A 23,303-nucleotide genomic window follows, 5' to 3' on the forward strand; every position below is an offset into this window, starting at 1 on the left:
GCAGTTACAAATGTATCTTGTACTCTAATGTCACAACCCTTGGCTGGTTCTAAGGCAAGAAGAAAAAAATTAGATATTCCTACAAGAATACATCAACCTAAACAAAGCCAAACAGTCACGAGGCAGAATGTACTGAAGGAAACAAACTTCTTTGTTCTACAAGAATAACATTGTGAGCATGAGGAAGGCCCAGAGGTTACTAAAAAGAAACAGAATGGGCATATGGGGTCACTTCATGGGAAGACAGCAGGCATGATTTATGGCATAGCTGTATGAGAGTAAAGACTCCGTGTGCTATGTAGGACAAAGGAAGGAAAGAAGGCAAGCTTCTTTCACACCCCTCCCTGCAGTCAGGGAAGAGATGAAGATAAATGGACCCAGAACATAAGGAAAGATATTTGATTAAAAAGGAGTAATAAATTTTTTTTTCAGGAATGAGTTCGGACTTAAGAGAAAAACAAACATGTTTTGTGAAATTCTGGCACATAAACCAATAAATCTATCAGGGGAGACAAAGGGTATCTTTTTTTGAGACCGGAAAGACGAGCTTGAGATACAGACACCTCAAAAGAAAAAACATTGCAGAAAGGAAAGTGAAAGCTAAAGCCCAGCTGCCACAGGCTAGTGAGTCATCAAATGGTGCAAAGAGGCTCCTGTGCATCCCTGCCAGCCCCCTCCCTCCCAAAAACAGAAAACCCAACATGTAAACTAATGTTTCAGAGCTGAAGTTAGTCATTATCACAAAACAAATGGCTCTCTTGAAGTCTATAGTCAACAGAAATCTTTTATTTAAACTCCCCTAGACAAAATATATACTCTGATTCATCTTAAGGGCTCATTAAGTGTGCAAAGTGAAAGACATGTGCTAAGGAAATTGACCTTTAGCTTCTATGTCCTAAATCATCTGATAGATATGCTCAGTCTCTTTACCCCTGAGTCAGCACCGAAATGTCCTTTAGAAGAGAACTTCCTCAGTGTCCTGTGAAAGAGGGCTGGGGTCTGAGAAGGACATCTACCTCTGTTAGCGCCACATCAGCACCTGTACTAACAGCCTTGATTTGTGGTAAAAGAGGGTCAAGCCTCAAGGACAGACAGGAGAAAGGAGGCAGGGACTCCTGGCAGAGAGAGCAAATAAGCGAGCAGGATTTTGCAGGGGGAAGATGGAGTTAGAATGTGTAGTTCTTGATCAGAAGTAATTGCTGGAGAGACCAGCTCATGCTATGAGAATATACTCTCCAAAAACACTCCTTTCCCTTCCAAAGGGTTTTCCTATTAGAGGAGGACCCAAAAAAGGCCAACAATCTGGTGAAGATTCTATGGAAACTATTTATAACCCTCATATTTTCTTGAACAAATCCAATTTCACAAGATATTCTTTTAACAAAAGCATTTTGATAGGTATATATCTCAAGTATGATTTCATGGAAATACTCTACAAGACTTTCTATACAAATGATCATTTTTATTAAAATTATTTTTGAAATCATAATTTTTTTAAAGAAAAAATAACAGGACAATATCTTATTATGGAAATATGAACAACTATTTACGGAATCCCTGTGTGTGAAGTGTTAAGGACACAAAAATAAATAAGGTAAAGACGTGTCCTCATAAAATCTAAAATTGTGTTCCTTGTGTCCTACCATCTCTGCCTTTTAAACTAAGGAACAAGATGAACCCTCTGAGAGTCCCTGGACCAAGGTCACATGACCACATCTGAGCTGTTTAAAACCTTTAAATAACCCCAGTTCTCCTAGTGGAAGCATGTATCTGACCACTGCCAGCATCTGCATCCCTCTCTGGAAACCTTCCAGATAACTTCCTGCTGGCTTAGCCCAGGGAGTCAGGGTGCTAGTACTATCTTCACCACAGTCCCCCCACTAAGTGACTGCCTTGAGCTCCCTAGCTCACTGCTCTGGCTTCGGACATCAGCGCACCTGTAGGTATCTCTAGCTTGTGTCTCTGTGGGACCCGCTTCCTGGAATGGCCCCTGGCATGGCCTCACCCTCTTTCAGAAAAGTAGAAAGACTTGACCGCGTAGAAGCTCTGAGAACAAAAATCCACCAGTCCATTTTCCCTAATTGCTCCCTACCTTTTGGCTGGTGCCACATTCATATTTACACAACTTCAGTCCTGCTCAGCCTGGGTCAACATTGAACAACCTGGAGAAAGGGTTTTCCTTGCTTCCTTGCCTGCTTCTCAGATCTTTCTGCTCTCTGGGCCATGGCCTTAAAAATGAAGGTTGTCATGGCTTCAACCATCTAATTGTGCAAGTTCTAAACCTGGAAGTCATTCAAAAACCATCTTCCCTTTCACACCCATTATTCAGTTCATCTGTTTTTACCTGCTTAATTATCTCTCACATCTATTTTTTTCTCATTTTTCACTGCTGCCATGACCCTCTTCAAAGGTCATACTCTTTCAGTGAACTATTGAAAGGCTGATATTTGACACTTCACCTCTACTCTTTTTTTCATTAATCCACTCTCTGTACCTCACATCACTGCCTGTTTCTATCTCTGAACACTAGCCATGCTGGCTTTCTTTTTATTCCTTAAGTGATCTCCTTAACTGCAGAGGCTTTGCACATGCTGTTCCCTTTGCCTTGAATCCCCCTGTCTCCTCTTACTCTTTAACTAGTCAATCTTTACTGATCTTCAGACTCAGCTCAAGAATCAGGAAGGCTTCTCGGAGCCCAAAGGCTTTATGATTCTCCATTCTATGCTTTTTTCACTCCTTTCCTTTATTTGTATATTCATATGACCTTTAAAAAATCCGGTAAACACTTGTAAACAGAAACTATGTCTGTTTCATTCACTATTAAATTCTAAGCAATCACCACAGTACCGGATTCTGAGTAGGCAATCAATTGATATTTCTTAAAGAAAAAAAAAATAAATGAATGAAGAATTTATAGTAATACAGAGCTCAGGTTCTAGAGACAAACTCTATTGTGTTTGAATCTTGGATATATCATTTACAAGGTGTGGGATTTTAGGTAAGATACCTGACCCATGCTTCAGTCTTCACATCTTTTTAAATGGAAGGAATACAGATTCTTACCTGCATTCATAAAATTCAAATAAAATTCTACCAAGTATTTAATATATGGCCTGAGACATAAAGAGGACATAATAAGTGACCTGCTAACAAGAAAATATATCCAATGATATTGCAACAATAGAATAATGGAGTTACAGAGGACAGGATGGTGATGACAAGGCTTTTAGTAATCAAAGACCCATAATACCAACTCCACTGTTAAAAAATTTACTTTCATAGCTGTCTATTTGAGTAATTCTTTTCTCTCCTCTAGAGCAGATTCTGTATAGAGGTAACAAGTATGATGTATATTTCAGTATGAATGAGTTTCATAACAGAGTCCCAAGCTCAAGACCTGGGCTCAGGCCTAGAAAGTCACATGCAGCTGCAAAACCAGAGGGCACAATGAATCAATGAGCTCTGTTTTTATCATTTAGATCATCACTCGTGTCTCTGTTTAACAAAGGTTTTTATTCCACTTCCGGGTACAGTTTAGAGAGGAAACATTTTCCTTTCCAAGAGATATTATTGATGTGTAGTGACAAGAAAGAATATTCTTAATCATTGCTATCCCAGAAAACTCAGGAGCTTGGGTTATCATACGTTGAGTCTGATGTGTAGGTGGTGGAAGAAACAAAACATCCTCATTATTCCCACAGTTTTGCAGGCTTTAAGCTAATTCTTACAACATAATCTGGTCATAAATTTCAAACTATCTGCATTGAAAGAAACAAAGCAGAAAGCAACAGTGCCAATTCCTGCTCAGGTGTTTGGAACGATGCTTCCTTTTGAGCAAAACCTTCAACCTGCTGGACACTCATAAACTGAAACTCGCCAGGAACAGAGGACAAGGCAGCTTTAAAGTCCAAGTGCCCTGAAGGGTCATTCCTGTGAGCAGGGCAACCCAGGCCTAGAGGAGTGAAAAAGCCCTCTTCCTTCTCCAAAGTCACTCACTTCCCACAGGTGTCAGCAGACGTTTTGGTGAGCAAACATTTTACTTGGAGAGTAAATTCAGGGGTGGGCAAAAATAGGTTTATAGTTGTAATACAAATATGTAATACAATAATCAATAAGTAATAATAATATAAGAACAAACTCTTTCTTGTACTCACAACTGTCTGCCTACCTTTCCCCACCCTGTATTTTAGGCTTTGAGAGGCTTCGAGCCTCTGCTGCCACTACTTAGCTCTGCTGTTGCGGGGAAAGGACCACAGCCTATACATAAGGGACTGAGTGTGGCTGTGTTCCAATAGGGCTTTATTTAGACATTAACATTTTAATTTCATGAAATTGATGCATCACAATATATTATTCTTCTTTTGAATTTTTTCCCCTAAACATTTAAAAATGTAGAATCCATTCCTAGCTTACAAACCTTGCAAAATTCTGTGAACTAACACTTCACATACGTTTATAATTGCAGCTTCACACACAGGAAGCTTTGCCTGAGCCCTTCACTGCTCCGAGAGGCGGACAGGGCAGTGATGATAGGCCCTGATTAAAACCACAGCAATTAAGGTTTAGAAAGTCCAAGAGAAAGCGGTAAAAACAACTCCACGTCCGAGCCAGGGCCAGCTCTAAGTGCACAGCTGGGAGCCGAAATGCACAGCATTTGTGGGTAAATGCACCTACATTTGACGAAATTACTATTGACCAAGTAAATGTCAGTATTATGCACATTGTAGATCTGTACTCTGTTCACCATCCCAACCTCAACTTTTGTCTTCACTACTCTGCTGGGTGAACACTGTCCCCTTACAATGTATGTCCACCTCCGACACGGAACCTTATTTGGAAATAAGGTCTTTGCCGGTTTATTTGTTACGATGAGGCCATACTGAATCGCAATGGGCCCTAACTCCAATGACCGGCACCCTTCGATGAAGAGGGGAGAACACGCAGAAGGACATGTGACGGCAGGCTGGCTGCAGCTGCAGGCCAAGGTTCAACCAGGATTGCCAGTGACCACCAGCAGCGAGGAGAAAAGCATGGACCTGTCCAATCAGAGTCTCTGGAGGGAGGCCCTGCCTACACCTTGATTTCAGATTCATAGCCTCCAGAACTGTGTGAGAATAAAATTCTGCCATGTTAAGCCACCCAGTTTGTAGTAATTTGTTACAGCAGCTCTGGGAAACTAACACAGCCACCCTCACTAGCGCTTTATACTCTAGAAATACCTTCGAATTTTATGTCCCTAAAGACATTCCTCATGTCGACACCCCACTCAGAAGAGCCCTTTCTCACTGCTCTTCATTTGGCTCACCCACACCTGTCCTTCAAGAATCAGCTCAGTGTCCCTTTCTCTAGGAAACCTTGCCCTGTCCTATCCTACCCAGAGAGGCTGGAAACCCCTCCTTGTGCCCAGGTGGTGGCCTAAGCCTGTCTACAGTAGCACTTGTCACACTATATTTAAAAACCCACACACACACTCTAGACCAGCCGTTCTCAACCTGTGGGTCGCGACCCCTTTGGTGGTCGAACGACCCTTTCACAGGGGTCGCCTAAGACCATCCTGCACATCAGATACTTACATTACGATTCATAACAGTAGCAACATTACAGTTATGAAGTAGCAACGAAACTAATTGTATGGTTGGGTCACAACATGAGGAACTGTATTTAAAGGGCCAGAAGGTTGAGAACCACTGCTCTAGATCCTGATTTCTGTTGAAGAAGGTTCCAAGTCTTTTCACCTTTGTACCCCCAGCACATGAAACAGGTAGAAAGTAAGGGGTTTGGAACGATGATTCCTATTAAGCAAAACCTGCAACCTCACAAGGAACAGAGGACAAGGCAGCTTTAGAAAGTACGTGCTTTCTACCTGTTTCAAGACATGGCATGGTGGGTGAGTTTGCAGTCCTGGAGGAAATTTCTTTTTTTTTTTCTTCTTTTTTTTTTTTCCTTTATATTTCCCCAGCCTTGTGTTTGCCACTTACCAGTTATGTGACCAGAGTCCAGTTACCTAATCTCTATTTCAGGTTGCTTCTCTGAGGGCTGCCTTGCAGAAAAGTTGGGAGAATTGCCAAAAACCGGTTTGGCTCAGTGGATAGAGCGTCGGCCTGCGGACTGAAAGGTCCCAGGGTCGATTCCGGTCAAGGGCATGTGCCTGGGTTGTGGGCACGCCCCCAGTGGGAGATGTGCTGGAGGCAGCTGATCGATGTTTCTCTCTCATCGATGTTTCTAACTCTCTATCTCTCTCCCTTCCTCTCTGTAAAAAATCAATAAAATATATTTAAAAAAAAAGTTGGGAGAATTAAATGTGTTAATGTATGCAAGCATTTAGAACGTAGGGAAGTGCCTGAAAAGTGACAGCTACTATTATTTCTCTGACCCAGAACAACAGTACTCTCAGCTCTGGACCCAGCGATGGCTGCAATGCCTAAACATAAGATACAGTTTCAAGATATGAGGAAGAAGCCTGGAAATAGGATTTGGGGAAGCAGGGAGAGTCCTGACCTCAGGCCTGACCAATTTGGACAAAGCATAGTGCTTCTCTGGGCTTTATTTTCACCTTTGTAATAAGAGTAGGGGAGGGGTTTGATTGCACTGAGTCCTCCCAACCTGAAATCCGGGGTGTTTAGGTATCTGTGAAAATAATATTGCAGGTTCTCAAGCAATGCTGAACACTTCAGGCCTAAGGGAAATCAGGTAAATATGTAGCCCTGATAAGCCTGATCACACTAACCAAATGTCAAGTTCCTCCACTTACAAGGAATTATATTAACTCCAGATAAAAACACCATTTACTTAATACTGACTAGAGATTTGGATTGGCAGTTAGTTATCTTTACAGAACAAAAATAAATAAATAAATAAACTAAATCATCTTTATACTTAAAAGTGCTATTTCCCAAACAGATGGTTTTTTTTCAAAGCACGTGACCCCTGGGTAAGAAGATAATAAAAAGGGCCATCGGGGGAAGACTGTGATTATCAATGCGCTAGAGGATTTCTGAAGCCTGTTCTTGGCTCGAACGCTCGGGGGATTACTGAAAGTCGCTCTAAAGCAACCAACTATAACAATTTATTTCACGTGTAATTTTACTCTGTGGCATCAAGGGGAAGATGTCTTGCTCTAAAATTTCAAGGGGAAAAAAATAGAAGACCCAAAGGATGATTCTGAAAAGTAAAAGCATATGAAGGAGGAATTTTAAAAGCTAGGAATGCCAGGACAGCAGACAAAAATAAATTTAAGTTTTTAAACAACAATAGCAACAAACGGTCAAATGACCTGCAGTAGAAATGGTAACAGGACTTAGCTATACTAACAGACCTGGCCATTTATCTGCATGTAAACGTGCAGTTCCTATGTATTCCAGAGGGCTCAGAAGAGGGGGCGGGGAGGATGGCTGCCATTACTCACCAGCCCCATCAATCTCGGGAATCACTGAGGGCACAAGGTTCTTTAGAGGTCAGGGTCTGGAAAGTCAGCAGTAAGTTTTCTCTTTTTAGAAGCCTCTCACGTGGGTATTCAGGGCAGCCAGGAAACTGCTCTCAACCCTGTGACACTGGCATGCCAATCCCAGCTCCTGGAAGCAGGCAGATGGGAGCATGGGCAGAAATGGAGGAGCAGGTGGAAGAGAGCGTCACACCCTTCCAAGAACGCAGGGTGCTGGTGGGAAGAGGATCAATAATACTAACACAGCACGCAGAAAGCACTTTGGAAACAAAGTACTACATAAATGTCACCTCAGTGAGGCCTTATGACAAACTTGTACATTAGGTATTATTGTTATCCCATTTTACAGACCAACCAAATAAAGACCAACCCAATGAGCACAAGAAAGGTTATTTATTCAAAGCTTGCTATAGCAAAGAATCAGCCACTGTCACGTATTTGGAGGAGATTCAAAGCCAAGCAGAAAAGTGGGAAAGCTTTATGATGGATAAAAGGGAGTCCTTCGTGTGGGAGAGCTACAGGTGGGTTGACTAGAAGAGGACATCCTCTGTGATTGGTTAGGAAGCATAGGTGGCTTTTTCTGGTTGGTCCTAAGTTGGAAGTGAGGACAAAAATTAGGGAAGCTAAAAGGCAGTAATCAAGCCCTGTCCATTTGGGGACTATTGTTACCAAGGTCACTGTTTGGCTTCCCTGGGTGGTTACTAGGGACAGTGGTCAGAATTCCTATCAGTCTGACTTAGGCAGACTTTCTGGGATGCTTACTGCGCGTTAAAGGCTTGGTTTTCCAGACCAAGTTCTGTTTTTATATATGGCCTTGCCGTTGTCCATCTGTATACTCAGTCTCTTAATACTTAGGTATGAGTCTGTACAAAACAAAGTTTGCCCAAATAATTAGCAACAGTGACTCTCAGAGCCCTGGAGAGGGACCGGGTGTGACCTCTGCACTTCATCCAGTATGCCAAAATGCCTAGCGGAAAACATATATTCACCTATGAAATATACATAGCCTAATAAAAGCACCAACCATTTATTTCAAAAGTAAGATCATTATATTGTTTTTTTCCTGTTTACTGATTTACTTTAACACTAATAAGTTATAAGAAAAATGATTTAATAAATCAAAGGTAGATCAAAGTTTGCAAAATACAGATACATCAAAGGAAAAAGCCCTCAAATCCTTTCAAGTACTTCTTGCTCTAAAACTCAAAGATCTTTCACTCCATAAACTGATCTCAAGGTTGCTGGCAGAACCAGAGCCTGAGTGGGTGAATCATGGGTCTGACCAGAGTGGCAACACCATGTCTTGGAGGAGCACAGCTTGCGTCCAGCGCCCCGTTTCTGTCGGTCTGACCACGCCCTCCCCAGGAGCCCAGATAAAAGTGGAACATGCATGCTCAGAATTTGAATGGATTCAGTTCATTGTCAAGTGTCCCTGCACTCAATGTCTCTGACTCTTGGGATAAGACACTAAATGGCTATTGAGTAAAGCAATACAGACCCCGTTGCTGGATAACTTCGAAGGGAAAACAACTAATTCTGTCTCTCTTCTAATAGATACCTGATGGAAAGCATGACTCCAGTGTAGCTAAAGGAGTCTGAGGCAACATAGAACTGGCTTAGGCCGACTCTCCTGTGCTTTCATACATCCTTCTGATAGAATGCCCCTGCCTTCCTTTCTCACTCCTACTGCCTCCATCAGTACAATCCATTCAAGCCCAAAGACCCCAACTCAAATGCCAACTCTTGAGTAACAGCTTCCCTGGTAGGATTGCCCTGGCATAATCACTTGTCCTTTGTTTCCATGGGGCTTTGTGAAGAATGTTAAGAAACACCTACACGGTGGCATTATAGCTATTTTTTATACGATGTTAATCTCCCTCACTATATTATGAGTTTCTTTTATACAAGTCTGTGTCTTACCTCTCCTTCCTCAGTGCCTGACATGTAACAATGCACCTCACTACCTATTCTTTCATTTCATATTCAAAAGCCCAGTGAGAAAGTATGATTATTTAGAGGTATTGAGGAAGCTGAGGCTCACAGAGATCAATTACCTGTCCAAGGCCATAAGGCTGAGCACTGGCGGAACTAGACTCAGTCCCATGTCTTAGCACTTGCAAAGTATTCATGGCATCCTTTCCCTCCAACAAGCTCTAAATGCTGCTTCACTGAGGCAGAAAGGAAATCCCTTCAGTGTTCCAGATTACCAGTATCTGTATATGAGCGGTTCACTTTGTGATGCTAACAGGCATGCTTGGAATCCATTAACAACACCAGTCTGGGTGCTCACTATCTTTGGTCATATGTCACTCTCCCTCTCTCTTTTCTTCTTTGTGAAGAATATACAGGTACAGCTTTTGTCAAGTTTCTTCAATGATTATGTATTAATTTTTAAAAAAGAAGACAGGCATCCATGTGGCAGCAAAGGAAACAGGATCACAAGCTGAGAAGGGTATAAATTCTATACCTGCAGCCTCCTCCAGACTCAGAGGGTAAGGAATTTCTGTGTTTAATCCTCAGTGTTTCTCATAGCTATGAATATGTCTCTCATTGTTGGTAGGACTGCAAATTGGTGCAGCCACTATGGAAAACAGTACGGAAATGCCTCAAAAACCTAAAAATAGAGCTACTATGCAACCCAGCAATTGCACTTCTGGGTATTCATCCAAAGAAAATGAAAACACTAGTTTGAAAAGATATATGCCCACCTACATTCATTGCAGCATTACTAGTAATAGCCAAAATATGAAAGCAACCTATGTGTCCATTGCTAGATGAATGGGTTGAATGGATAAATAAGATGTTTATATATATTAGAATATTGCTCAGTGATAAAAAATAATGAAATCCATTTGCAACAACATGAATGGATGTAGAGGGTATTACGTTAATTGAAATAAGTCATACAGAGAAAGGCAAATACCACATGATTTCACTTATACATGGAATTTTTCTTAGAAAATCAAAACAAATGAACAAACAAAACAGACTCACAGAAATAAAGAACTGATTATTTTTTATTTGCAAGATATGTACAGTCCTCATTATAAATGAACAAATTGGCATCCTGTTTTACACACCAAAGAGAAAATAAAATATGTAAAAAGCAAAGTATCTGTTATTCTAGCAGGTTTGCCTCTTAGGTCATGTCCCCTACTCTGTCTTCTGATGGCTCTTGTCTCTCTCACTCAGCCCCTCTCTGTACTGGCACTTCTGTGCATTCTTTAGGGACCTCTGCCTGGTCCCAGCGCAGTATCATCAAAAAGTCCTCATTACCACATTGGCAAGTTCTGGCAGGAAAAAGGGAAGGCTTCCTTACATGTAATATTTTTTATAATACTTAATGAGAACTGTTTCCACTCACTCAGCTTTCCCACTAAGCTGGATGTGGCTACAATTCCTTGATCTGCAAAGTTCTTAGCAAACACAACAAATTGCCTAAGGATATCACAAGGTGCCAGATACTCACATTTTCTGACCGGAGCCTCTTGGCAGGACACCCACCATCCCTGGGGTGAAGCATGTAGTACAGTCGGACTTTGCTTGCATGTTTTCGACTCTGGGAAGGAAAAGCAAAAGCAGATACTGAAAAAGAGAAGGCATTTTAAATCCTTGCAAACGCGGCCAGTGACTGCAAATGCCAAGAAGCACTTTTATTAGAAGACACTTCTGCACGCTCCTGTGAGTTAAGTGGGATAAAGCTCAGATAGGTTTAGTGACCTGCCCAAGGTCATAAAGCCAACATAATTTGAGGATTAGAAAACACACTTAATGAAGAAATGTAAGAGCTTTGGGATCTTTTAGCTTGGAATAGATAATATATTTAATTGTTCTCAAAAGTAAGAACAGGTTAGCAGAAGGAATCATACAGGGATCAACTATGATGAAGAGCCAGGTTCTCTACTTTCTCTCTCACTTTTGTGCGCTGCCCTAAGGAGCCATGCCTCCGGGAGTCAGGCACCACAGCATCTCCAACAGAAGCCATCTCCTTGGTTCCCGTGCCTGAACCTCAATAATAAGCTATCAAAAGAGCTTCCCAATGTCAGATGTCATGAGCAAACAAAAATATCATCTGTTCATCTGAGGTCTGCTCAGAGCTCAAGCTCAGCCTCCTGTCCTGCAGGATTAGCAGGACTACCGATTTCTGCCTGCTGAGGAGTCCACGCTCAGCCTGGAGAAACTGACCCTTCTTTAGTCACATCTTTCCTCTACTCTTTTGTTCAATTGAGACTCCACCCAAAATCCCCTCGACTTTAAAGAACATTGCAGTTCTACTATAGTCTCTATAATGTGATTTTTTTCTAATTTACCTTTATTATTGAAAGTATTACAGACATCCCCGTCCCCCACCCCCACCCCATTGACTCCCTCCATTCTGCTCAGCCCTGCCCCAACCAGGCCTGCACCACACTAGTGTCTGTGTCTATGGGTTATGCATATATGCATTTAAATTCTCTGGTTAATCTCATCTCCCCTCCTCCTTCACTCGCTCTGAGATTCGCCAGTCTGTTCCATGCTTCTTTGTCTCTGGATCTATTTTGTTTATCAGTTTATTTTGTTCATTAGATTCTACTTATATATGGAATCTATAATGTGAATTTGCCTTGAATTCATTTCTACCTAATTCTAATCCTCCATCCCCTTCTTTTACTCAGAGATTATTTCTCCTTTTCCAGGCCTCAGCTCCATTTTGCCCTTACTGACAGTTGGGTTCTAGCCAATCTCCTGGATGATGGTTTGTCTTCATTGATTAGACACACAGCAAATTGCCTCTTGTTTACAAGATATATTGTAAATCCTTCCTGTCTGGTTTTCCTCATTAATCACTTTTTTAATTCTTTTTTTATGCTTAGAGCAAGAACACTGTGCTTCTAAACAGTCCCTGAATACTCTGAAGGCCTTTAAATGGGTTTAAAAGTGCTATTGTGACATGAAAAATATGTAGAAGCACTGAAGTTTGATTCGTAATACATTTGTATCCATTTCTAGGATGCATAGTAATTTTATTTATTTTAATTGAATTTTTTTGAGAGTGAGAGAGAAACGTCAATGTGAGAAAGAAACCTTGATCAGTTGCTCACTTGCCTCCCATACGCACCCCAATGGTGGAACAGAACTCACAGAGTATGTGCCCTGACTGGAAATTGAACCCATGACCCTTCATAGGATGGGGTGGTGCTCAACCAACTGAGCCACACTGCCCAGGGTTAGGATGCATAGTAATTTTAAAGCCAGGCTTATCTGGAAGATTAGTAGGACAGAGAAATAGAGACCTATGTGAACCTGTGTCAAATAATTTCAACTCTACTGTTCAGTCCCCACATTTTTGAGAACAACTCAGTGCAAACTGGTATTTTTTCTTTTTCCAGATAAATATGTTGACTACTAAAATATGTACACATTTCCTACAGTCCTGTATGCCTTTTGTAAGAAGGGGTAGTGGTAACATTAGGAATATACTGCTATAGGCAAAAACATTCAAAAAAGAAGAAAAGCTACAAGCTGCTGACTGTGGCCACAGAGCCTGGGCTGGTGAAAAGCACAGCAGACAGGTAATTGGTGAAAAGACAAAGTGATAATAATGAGAACTCAAATATGGCTGAAGTGGGTTTTCAATTTTTCATTTGTTACCATAGAAAAATTTCTTATCACAGTTCCTACATCATCAATCTATTCAAAGCCCTGGATTCCCAGAGAATAAAACTGTGGCAAAATTGGAAATCTCATAGTGCAGCCTTTTTGTGGCTGCTTTTTTTTCTTTCTCTTTCCTAAAATATTACCCTTATTTTACAAAGACTCTTCCCAGCAAAGGCAGAGTTCACTGGGTTATTTAATTGCAGTTTGATAAACTAGCCAGAACTTGTTAACTGAAAAGAAACAGAAATAAATAGTAAACTCTGCTATGAAGCCATGCTATGAGGAGAGATGTTGGGGTTTAAGGAGTATTATCAAATGTTAACAAATGCTGTTCATAAATGCTGGTTTTTCTCCATCAGCTCCCCCAGCTCCAACTCTGATGGAAGGAGGACTGACTCCCTGTAGGTACTACTTTTGCCCTTGTGTGTGGGTGAAGTGAAACAGAGCCTGATTTTGGAATGATACTGCAGGTGTGGCCCTTTTATGTGGTCATCTCTTTCCCCTTGCAGCACTGCTTTTTCCAGGCTGCCTAGGCCAGACCCAATGCCCCCCATGCACCAGCCAACCATGGCTTGGGACTGGAAGTAAAAACTCCAAAGACAAGGAGAGGCGTGAGGAGTGGCCCTCCCAGTCAGTCTGATTCACACCCAAAGCCATTTCCTACGGATGCTGGTGGAGAAAAAGAAAGAGGTTCCCAGCAGAATGTTCTGGGGCACTCCACACCTGCCCAGCCTCAGCACTGGGGTGTCTTTAGCACCATTCAACAGCAGGGTGCAGCGGTGTGAGCCTTCCTTCCCCCCCTCGCTTCCCCGCCCCGCTCCCCACCATGGCTCACTCACTTCTTTCTCCAGGCAGGACGCTCTGAGTCACCTGCAGGGACTTCCTTCACCTGGCTGTTCTCCACCACTTAACCAACTCAATTGCTTGGCATTTGGCATGGTAATCTCACTTCCTTCCATTTATTCTAAAAATAAAACCTTCCCCCACAGAAAGTTAAAATTAAATTTGAGCAAAGATGTTCATTTTGGTATTATCTAAAAACAAACAAAAATAATGCCAGCCCTAGCTGGTTTGGCTCAGTGGCTAGAGCATTGGCCTGTGGACTGAAGAGTCCTGGGTTCGATTCCGGTCAAGGGCACATGCCCAGGTTGTGGTCTCGGTCCCTAATAGGAGGCGTGCAGGAGGCAGCTGATCAATGAGTCGCTCTCATCATTGATGTTTCTATCTCTCTCTCTCTCTCCCTTCCTCTCTGAAATCAATAAAAATATATTTTAAAAAAAGATAAGAGAATAAATAATGGGAAACAAATGCGTGTTTGTCAAACACCCCCAGAAAGCCATGATGTGCAGTTGGAAATTGAAAAAAGACATGTTTTCTACATAATCAATGTTGAATGAAAAATGCTAAACTCAATGGTGCTCATATACTGTAATTGCAACTATATAAAACATCATTAGTATATCAATAAGAGGTGGGGGGAGCATGATTTATTAGGGTAGAGGAAATATGGGCAGTTTTAATTTTTTCTTGCTATAAGTTTGCCTTAACTATAACAATAACTTTGCATTGTTCAAGCCATTGTAACTCCTCATTAAGTATACTTTTTACTCACAATGATTATAATTAGTAAAAAAATAGCAAGGAGCTGGAATGCTTTTCACATGTACAGTACTAGTATAATTAACCACATTTTCATCTACCTTTGTAAATGTCTTAATGTTCAAAACACACATTTTTATTGCAATACTTGGTAATTAGGTACGCATCCTTACACCAAAGCAATGCATGTTAATTCAAATTTTAAAACTTTATTTTGGCAGAAACAAATGTGTCAGGGTAAACATGTGTGCTTTTCACAATGTGGTCACTTTTGCTCTTCGTGTCTAAGATGAGACTATGGGGCTGGGTGACAAACGCTATCCATACAACCAAACTGAGAAGACCTGGGAGAAAGCTACTTCTGAAACCGGCTCACGCCACACAAATAAACATACACAACAACAAATCCTTACGACTTTTTTGAAGATTTATTAATACTTAACATTTGCACTGTTTCTAATACTTTAAAAAGACAGACATGCTGCCAACTGGAAGAAACATTAAAGAGAAAAAAGTGTCCTGCATGTTAAATGCATATAGTGCAGAGTTTCAGGAGGAAAAAGGACAATTACTCTAAGGGAAAGCATGAAAAAGAAATTATAATCTTTCAATTGCACCAAGAGTCAGTCCCAGCTCTTTTTTTTTTTTTTTGCATTAATATTTGCATTTTAAGCAAAAGTCATTACTTTCATTCAAACCACATCAGCTTTAAGCTTCCCAGATAGGCCGAAAATTACCAACTCTTCCATTTTAATTAGAGCTCTTGCCCCCGATGGCTGGCATTGTGCGGGGGCAGACCTATCTGCAGATTGGTTTTGTGTTTTTTTTTTTTGCTGAAACAATCTCTTGGCACTCAAAGAACTAGTCTAAAGTGGAAATTCAGGCCAGCCTTCTCTTGGGGGGGGGAACAAGACAAACCTCTATTTCAGATGTGCTGCTGTGAAAGAAGAGGGCGAACCACATGGAAATAGAATGGCTTTGTGCTTCACTTAAATAGACATCTTCCATTATCACATATAACTTAAAAAAAAAGAAATTGCAACTCAAATTTGCTTCCAAGGCTCCTGATTTTGGTCTCATAAAATGTGGAGATAAAGCGACTTTGTAGTTGTATAATGCTCTAAACAGCCTTTAAATTTTTTTTCACATTTACCAGCTCATTTTATCCTCAAATCACAGTTGTGAGGCTGGCAAGAGAGGTGTTATTTCAAATAAGCTTTAGGATCCATTCCTGATTTCCTAGTTAGGTCTTCACCATCTTATTTCATCCTAGGTATCTAATTATATCTCCTCTAGAAACCCACTAAAATAAGCCAGGAACTATAAGAAAAAAGTCTGAAACAGCCTGATAATTACAGAAGAGTGGTTCTCACATGCTACCAATTTCTAGGTATCTCCACCTAAATGTTTGCTGTATTTCCACTCATTCTAGGGTGAGGACCACAAATACCAAGAGTCTGACATCTAAGGCTTCCCGAGAATTACTGACTGATGAGAGAGAGAGGGTTTCCATCCCTTAGGAAGAAAGGGAAGGTGCCCTTCACGCTTCAAGGTTGAGGGGTGCCAGGGCTGAGCCCCAGACAAGCCATACATAACTTCACTAGGAAGTCAAGGTTAACTGCACATAAACCAAAGAGAGTGGTGGGGATTCCTCTGAGGAGTGGGCTTCTTTCCCAGAGTGGTGTACCTTTCCTGAGTTCCATAGGAGGGAGGTTGGATACAGAAACCTAGAGTGGACGGTGGACAACTAAAAACCTAGGAAGAGAAAACTGGGTCCTGGAGGAGGCTTTACCAGCACAGAGAAGGAAGAAATAAAACTCCTCTGCTAGAACTGCCAGAGGCCCAAGTTGCAGACCTCCTACCTGGGCTGCTGGGCCACTAAAATGGTCTGGGGCTCAGCCCCGACCCCCCTCAACCTTAGAGGGTGAAGTTGGGCTCTTCCTGGGCACCTTCCCCTTCTTCCTGGGAGATGGAAACCCTCTCTCTCGTCAGTCAGTCATTCTTGGGAAGCCTTGGATGTCAGACTCTTGGTATTTGTGGTCCTCACCCTAGAATGAGTGAAAATACACCAAGTCCCACAGACAAAATTGGATCAGAAGATTCTATGAGAAGATCCAAAGCCAAGCCACACACACTGGGGACATGTGGCAGGCCTACATAATAGATTTCTGTTCTGCCAGGGATGAGTGGCACCTATGAAAAAACTCTATAATGCAAAACAGGACTTTGGAAAAACTCTCAAAGAGGAGACATCAGGGATTATTTTCATTGCAAAATATCTACTAGAAAAATAGAAGAAAGTTTCAAATGGTACATGTTTCATGTCATTAAGAAAATTCAAACTGAGGATAAAAGTTAAAAGATAAGATAGGACAACTGATTAAGATGAAGATGTGCTGTCTGAGTTAATAAAGTAAGGACAGTAAACATACCATAGCTTAATTTTGAAGGTCTTTCACAGAAGTTCAAAACCAGAATCAACACAGAAAATCACTGTGAAAGTCAAGGTAGAGACACTTTCTACAATGTAGAGGATTAGGACAAAAAGGAGGAAGGGAAATGGTACTGGAAACCTTGTATACAAAAGACCAGAACAGATATAACGTGGCAGAATAAACAGACACAGAAATTCCCAAAATAGACTCGATACTTTACAACCAAAAAGAAACTAGAAAAATATATCTAACTGTGTGATCTACAAGTTTTCTAAACAACAAAGCAAAAGAAGCAGAACTAATAGCTATAATTTAAAAAATGTGTTGTTAATCTGAAATGCATATGCTTATGGAAAATAATACAATAATCAATAAGTAATAATGATAGTATAAGAAAAACTCTGTTTTGCATATTCACAACTGTACACCTACTTTGCCCCATCCTGTGTGTAAGAGGCAAACCAAAAAATAGGAAAAATATTTGCAATACATAAAAAAAATAGTTTAATAACTTTAAGAGAAAGAGTGCTCTAACAAATTTATAAGGAAAAAAAAACAATATTAAAATAGGCAACGGATTTAAATAGGAACTACAGACATGGAAATAGCTAAAAGATACATAAAAAGCTCATCCAAATTCTACGTTGTAATTTTTAAACTTAAAAATATATACATTTTCATCTCTTAAAAAAGCACAGATTTTCAAAATATAATCTATGTTGGTGAAGATACAGAAAAAAAGAAACAAAACAAAACTCTTGTATGTAGCTAATAGGCATATAAATTGGCACAAGCTTCCTGGATGGAAATTTTGCGATATATATTCAACAGACAAAAACTTGTTTGAGATGACAATCCTACTTCTATGAATTTATATTGAGGAAGCAATCAGAGGCATGTATTGCCATATGTTTATATTAGTGAAAATGAGAAAATAAGTTAAATGTCCTAAATGAGATAGTTAAATATTATGATATGTCTATATGATAGATCACCAAGCTGCCATTAACAAGCATACTAATAATATTCAATGACATAAAAAAATCTATAAAATAATACTAAGAAAAAACCTCCATTTCAAACCAGACTACAAATGATGCCAAATTTTCTAAACAAAAATATATGTGTGTACACACATGTATATTCATAGATGTAGAAACAGTCTGGGAAGAAACACAGCAAAACACTATTTATCATGGATCACAGGTGACTTTAATTTTTCTTATGTATGCTGTTTTTGGATCTTCTAGTTCCTTAAGAGAAATAATTATTCCAGTAATTAGAGAAAAAAATAAAAATCTTAAAAATCAATCCCTTTCAACATTGATGATTTACCATTTTAATTGTCCTTCCTTAGGAAGAGGGAAATAAATCTCAGAAAGACCAAGGAACTTGCTCACGATCCCACCACTTATAAATTCTCAGAGAACAGGAATTATATCTGTTTGTTCATTGTCACGTCCCTATAATCTATTACCATGCCTGATACATAGTAGATAACAGTTTGTTGATTGAGTAACTGAATGCATGAATGAAAGAAAGAGGCAATCCCAGAACAAGAGCCCAGGACCCTTGATTAATTAAACCAATTGTGTGGAAGTGTTGTGCTCATTATTGTTATAGATTCCCTTCCATTCTAAAAATAAAATCAAGCCCAACCCCCAACTATTTCCACTTCTATACCCCACTGTTGCAGTACCAGTCAGAGAAACAGGGAGCCTGCAGACCAGAGAGAATTTTCGAAGAAACAACTGCAGGCATTTTGCAGAGTGTGCACACTGGAGGAAGAACTCTCAGCAGGTGAACTGATGAAGACTGAGCTTGGAGCATAAACGCTGAAGGAATGAGAAACTGCTGCCCCTGGTATGAAAGTCAAGATTCAGAGTGAACTGCATTGCTGCAGACACAGTGGCACAAGCAGATCCAGCTTTTAAGGAATGGGTTTGGAACAAGCAGAGTCAGCCCCTCCCATGCTTGTAAGAACCTGACTCACCAGATGCTAGTGTGGTCATCTTTTTAAATCTGTGGTCAGACATGTAGGCTGTTGGGCTAGGGTGTTATATATCTTACTTTTTAATTATAGGATCTTGGGCTATAGGATCTTGGGCATTTGCACTCTTGTAGACTGAATTGTGTTCTCCCAAATTCATAGGTTGAAGTCCAATCCTAAATTTTACTGAATTTGGGGATAGGGCCTTCAGGAAGGTAATTAAGGTTGAATGAGTCAGAAGGGTGGGGCCCTAATCCAATAGGAGCAGTGTCCTTTTATGACAAGGATGAGACACCAGCCATCTCTTCCGCTTTCTACATGCACAGAGTAAAGGCCTTGTGAGCACACAGCAAGAAGGTGGCCATCTGTAAGCCAGGAAGAGAGCTTCATCAGAACCGAACCTGCTGGCATGTTGATCCTAGACATCTACTCTCCCAAACTGTGAGAAATAAATGTCTGTTGTTTAAGACACCATTCTGTGGTAGGTTGCTGTGGCAGCCAAGCCAAGGCATGTGCCATCATCTAAACTAGATGCTCTCTTGGGTTTTCTTCTATACACAATAAGAAGTCCATTTTCCAAAAGCAAAAATAATGGCCTCAAAGTTTCTAAAACTGGGTCACTTCATTTTTTTCTAAGACATTTGTAAAAGGGCATTTGAAATGAGGAATGCTTATCTTAAACAAGTATTAGGAAAAAATAAATTTTCTTTGTAGAAAAATGTATTTGGTGCGAATGTGCAGTATTCATGACTGTGTAAACACATTTACACTAAATCTGTACTTCCGTCTGTCTACACAAATGGCTACATCAATGCACTGCCATCTTAAATCAAAGTCCTGCCACTCAGAAAGTTATATTGCCACCAAAGCACGGAGGAAACATTTTCCTGTGGTGTGAGGACAGAGCTAACTATGTCTCCACAATATCTGAGCATTTAAAGCAGAACCACATGAGAAATAAGAGAACACTGAAGGCTAAATCATGTTATATACCTCATCTAGGCCTCCCTTTTGCTGTCTGGGGGGGGGGAAAACAAAAATTATTGTTTCCCCAGAAGCCCCTTGTAAAGAAGTTAAAGTTAGAGATGTGTGAAAAATAAAGCCAATGTGATCAGTAACTGAAGTCAGAGAAAACTGGATGATTTGCTATCAAATCCTCCTGGGCTACTGTTGCCCAAGGTCTCTTGGTTTCCCTTATAAAGTTCATGTCTGGAATAAGAAAAATTGTAAAAACATCATTGTGTGAAGTCTTCCAGGATTAACCCCGCCACTGCCGTGGGCAAACACTAGTGCGGATTCCACCTGTTCGTTTGAGGGAGGTTTAGTCTGTGGAGAAAACAAGGTTAACAAGAGTCCCTGTCCTTATGAAAGGAATGGCCAGCAGAGCAAGGCAGGACAATCCCCCAGAAAACCACATAAGGACAACAGCAGCAACAAGGCTCACATGAGACCTTTTTACCCTATATATTTTCCTATTAGCTTCTTTTCACCCCATTATTTGAATGGCAATACTATATAACTATTCTCAAATTAAACTTCATTCTTATGACTAAACTCTCAATGTCTTGTTATCTTAATACTATTGATCCATCCCCACAAAGTACTTTCTCTTACCATTTGCAACAGCATGGATGGAACTGGAGAGCATTACGCTAAGTGAAATAAGCCAGTCAGAGAAAGATAAATATCACATGATCTCACTCATTTATGGAATATAATGAACAACATAAGCTGATAAATAAAAACAGATCCAGAGACAGAGAAGCATTGATCAGACCTCAGAGGGAAGGTAGGGGAGGGTGGGGGTAAAGGGGAGAGATCAACCAAAGGACTTATATGCAAGCATATAGGCCTAACCAGTGGTCAGCAAACTGTGGCTCGAGAGCCACATGTGGCTCTTTGGCCCCTTGAGTGTGGCTCTTCCACAAAATACCGACTTCTGCGCATGGGCCACGAAGTTTCAATCACACTGTATGTGTGCGCCCACACGTGGTATTTTGTGGAAGAGCCACACTCAAGGGGCCAAAGAGCTACATGTGGTTCACGAGCCGCAGTTTGCCAACCACTGGCCTAACCAATGGACACAGACAACAGGGGGGGTGAGGGCATGAGAGTGGGGGGTGGGGGGTAATGTGGGGATAAGGACTCATATGTAATAACTTAATCAATAAAGAAATTTAAATAAAAAAATGAGTTCTGCACAGAGTAGGTCCTCTATGAACAGAAGTTTTTTTAAAAAATATATTTTATTGATTTTTTTACAGAGAGGAAGGGAGAGGGATAGTTAAAAACATCGATCAGCTGCCTCCTACACACCCACTACTGGGGATGTGCCAGTAACCACGGTATATACCCTTGACCAGAATCGAACCTGGGACTCTTGGCCGACGCTCTATCCACTGGGCCAAACCAGTTAGGGCTAGCAGAAGCTTTTTTTGTCCTGTAGTCTTTGTTTCATAGTTTGCTTTGCCTTTGCCTTTGCTTTTGGTGTCAAATCCAAAAAAATCATTCCAATACTGATGTCAAGGAGCTTACCCCCCTATGTTTCCTTCTAGGAGTTTCATGGTTTCAGATCTTACATTCAAGTCTTAAATCCATTTTTGAGTAGATTTTGGTGTATGGCATAAGATAGGGATCCAGTGTTCCCAATACCATTTATTGAAGAGAATGCCCTTTCCCCATTGTATATTCTTTCCTCCTTTGTAATACATTAATTGACCATACGGGTGGGTAGTTCTGGGCTCTCTATTCTGTTCACACTGTTCTGATTACTGTAGCTTTGTAATATAATATCAGGAAGTATGATGACTCCAGCTTTGTTGTTCTTTCTCAAGATTGCTTCGGCTATTCAGGGTCTCTTGTGGTTCCACACAAATTTTAGAATTGTATGTTCTATTTCTGTGAAAAAATGCCTTTGAAATTTTGATAGGAATTCCATTGAACTTTTGGATTATTTTGGGTAATAAGGACATTTTAACAATATAAATTCTTCCAATCCATGAGCATGGAATATTTCCCAATTGTTTGAATCTTCATCAATTTCTTTTATCAGTATAGTATAGTTTTCAGTGTATAGACCTTTCACCTCCTCGGATAAATTTATTCCTAGACATTTTGGATGCAATTTTAAATGGGATTGTTTCTAATTTCTCTTTCTGATATTTCATTGTTAGTGTGTAGAAGTGCAACTTATTTTTATATGTTGATTTGAGTCCTGCAACTTTACTAAATGTATTAGCCCTAACAGTTTATTTGGTGAAGTCTTTAGGGTTTCCTACTTATGATATTATGTCATTGCAAGTAGAGGTAGTTTTACTTCTTTTCCAGTTTGGATGTCTTGTATTTCTTTGCCTCACCTAAGTGCTCTGGCTAGGACTTCTAACACTATGTTGAATAAAAATAGTGAGAGTGGGCACGTACCTGGGCTGCTTTTTTGATCCCCAGCCCTGGTCAGGAGTGTGTGTGGGAGGCAACCAATTGATCGCTGGGTCTCCTCTCCTCTCCTCTCCTCTCCTCTCCTCTCCTCTCCTCTCCTCTCCTCTTCTTCTCTTCTCTTCTCTTCTCTTCTCTTCTCTTCTCTTCTCTTCTCTTCTCTTCTCTTCTCTTCTCTTCTCTTCTCTTCTCTTCTCTTCTTCTTCTTCTTCTTCTTCTTCTTCTTCTTCTTCTTCTTCTTCTTCTCTCTCTCTCTCTCTCTCTCTCTCTCTCTCTCTCTCTCTCTCTCTCTCTCCCTCCCTCCCTCCCTCCCTCTCTCCCACCCTCCTAAAAGATCAATGGAAAAAAAATCCTCAGGGGAGGATTAACAACAACAAAAAGATAGTGAGAGTGGGCACTCTTGACTTGTTCCTGATCTAGAGGAAAGCTTTCAGTGTTTCACCATTGAGTATTATATTAGCAGTGGGTTTGTCTTATATCACCTTTATTTTTTAATATTTTTGTTGATATCAGAGAGGAAGGGAGAGGGGGAGAGAGAGATAGAAACATCAGTGATGAGAGAGAATCCCTGATCGGCTGCCTCCTGCATGCCTTTATTATGTTGAGGTACATTCCCTCTATAGTCACTTTGCTGAAAGTTTTTTTTTTTTTTTTATCATGAATGGATACAGAATTTTGCCTAATACTTTTTCTGTAGCTATTGAGACTTTTATGTGATTTTTATCATTCATTTTGTTAATGTGGTGAATCTCATTCATTGATTTTCAGG

General features: G+C 40.5%; 1 protein-coding gene across 2 annotated transcripts in view; it reads right to left on the reverse strand.

The window, feature by feature from the left end:
* Positions 1-23,303, reverse strand: part of ZMAT4 (zinc finger matrin-type 4) — a 330,204-nt gene that overhangs the window by 189,982 nt on the left and 116,919 nt on the right. For both annotated transcript variants that reach the window (XM_081084533.1, XM_081084532.1), the window contains one exon: positions 10,911-11,000. In XM_081084533.1, coding sequence (XP_080940659.1) covers positions 10,911-11,000 — 90 coding nt within the window. The remainder of the gene's footprint in view (positions 1-10,910; positions 11,001-23,303) is intronic.

This window comes from Myotis nattereri (genome assembly GCF_964212035.1).
Source record: "Myotis nattereri genome assembly, chromosome: 2".
Classification (NCBI taxonomy): domain Eukaryota; kingdom Metazoa; phylum Chordata; class Mammalia; order Chiroptera; family Vespertilionidae; genus Myotis; species Myotis nattereri.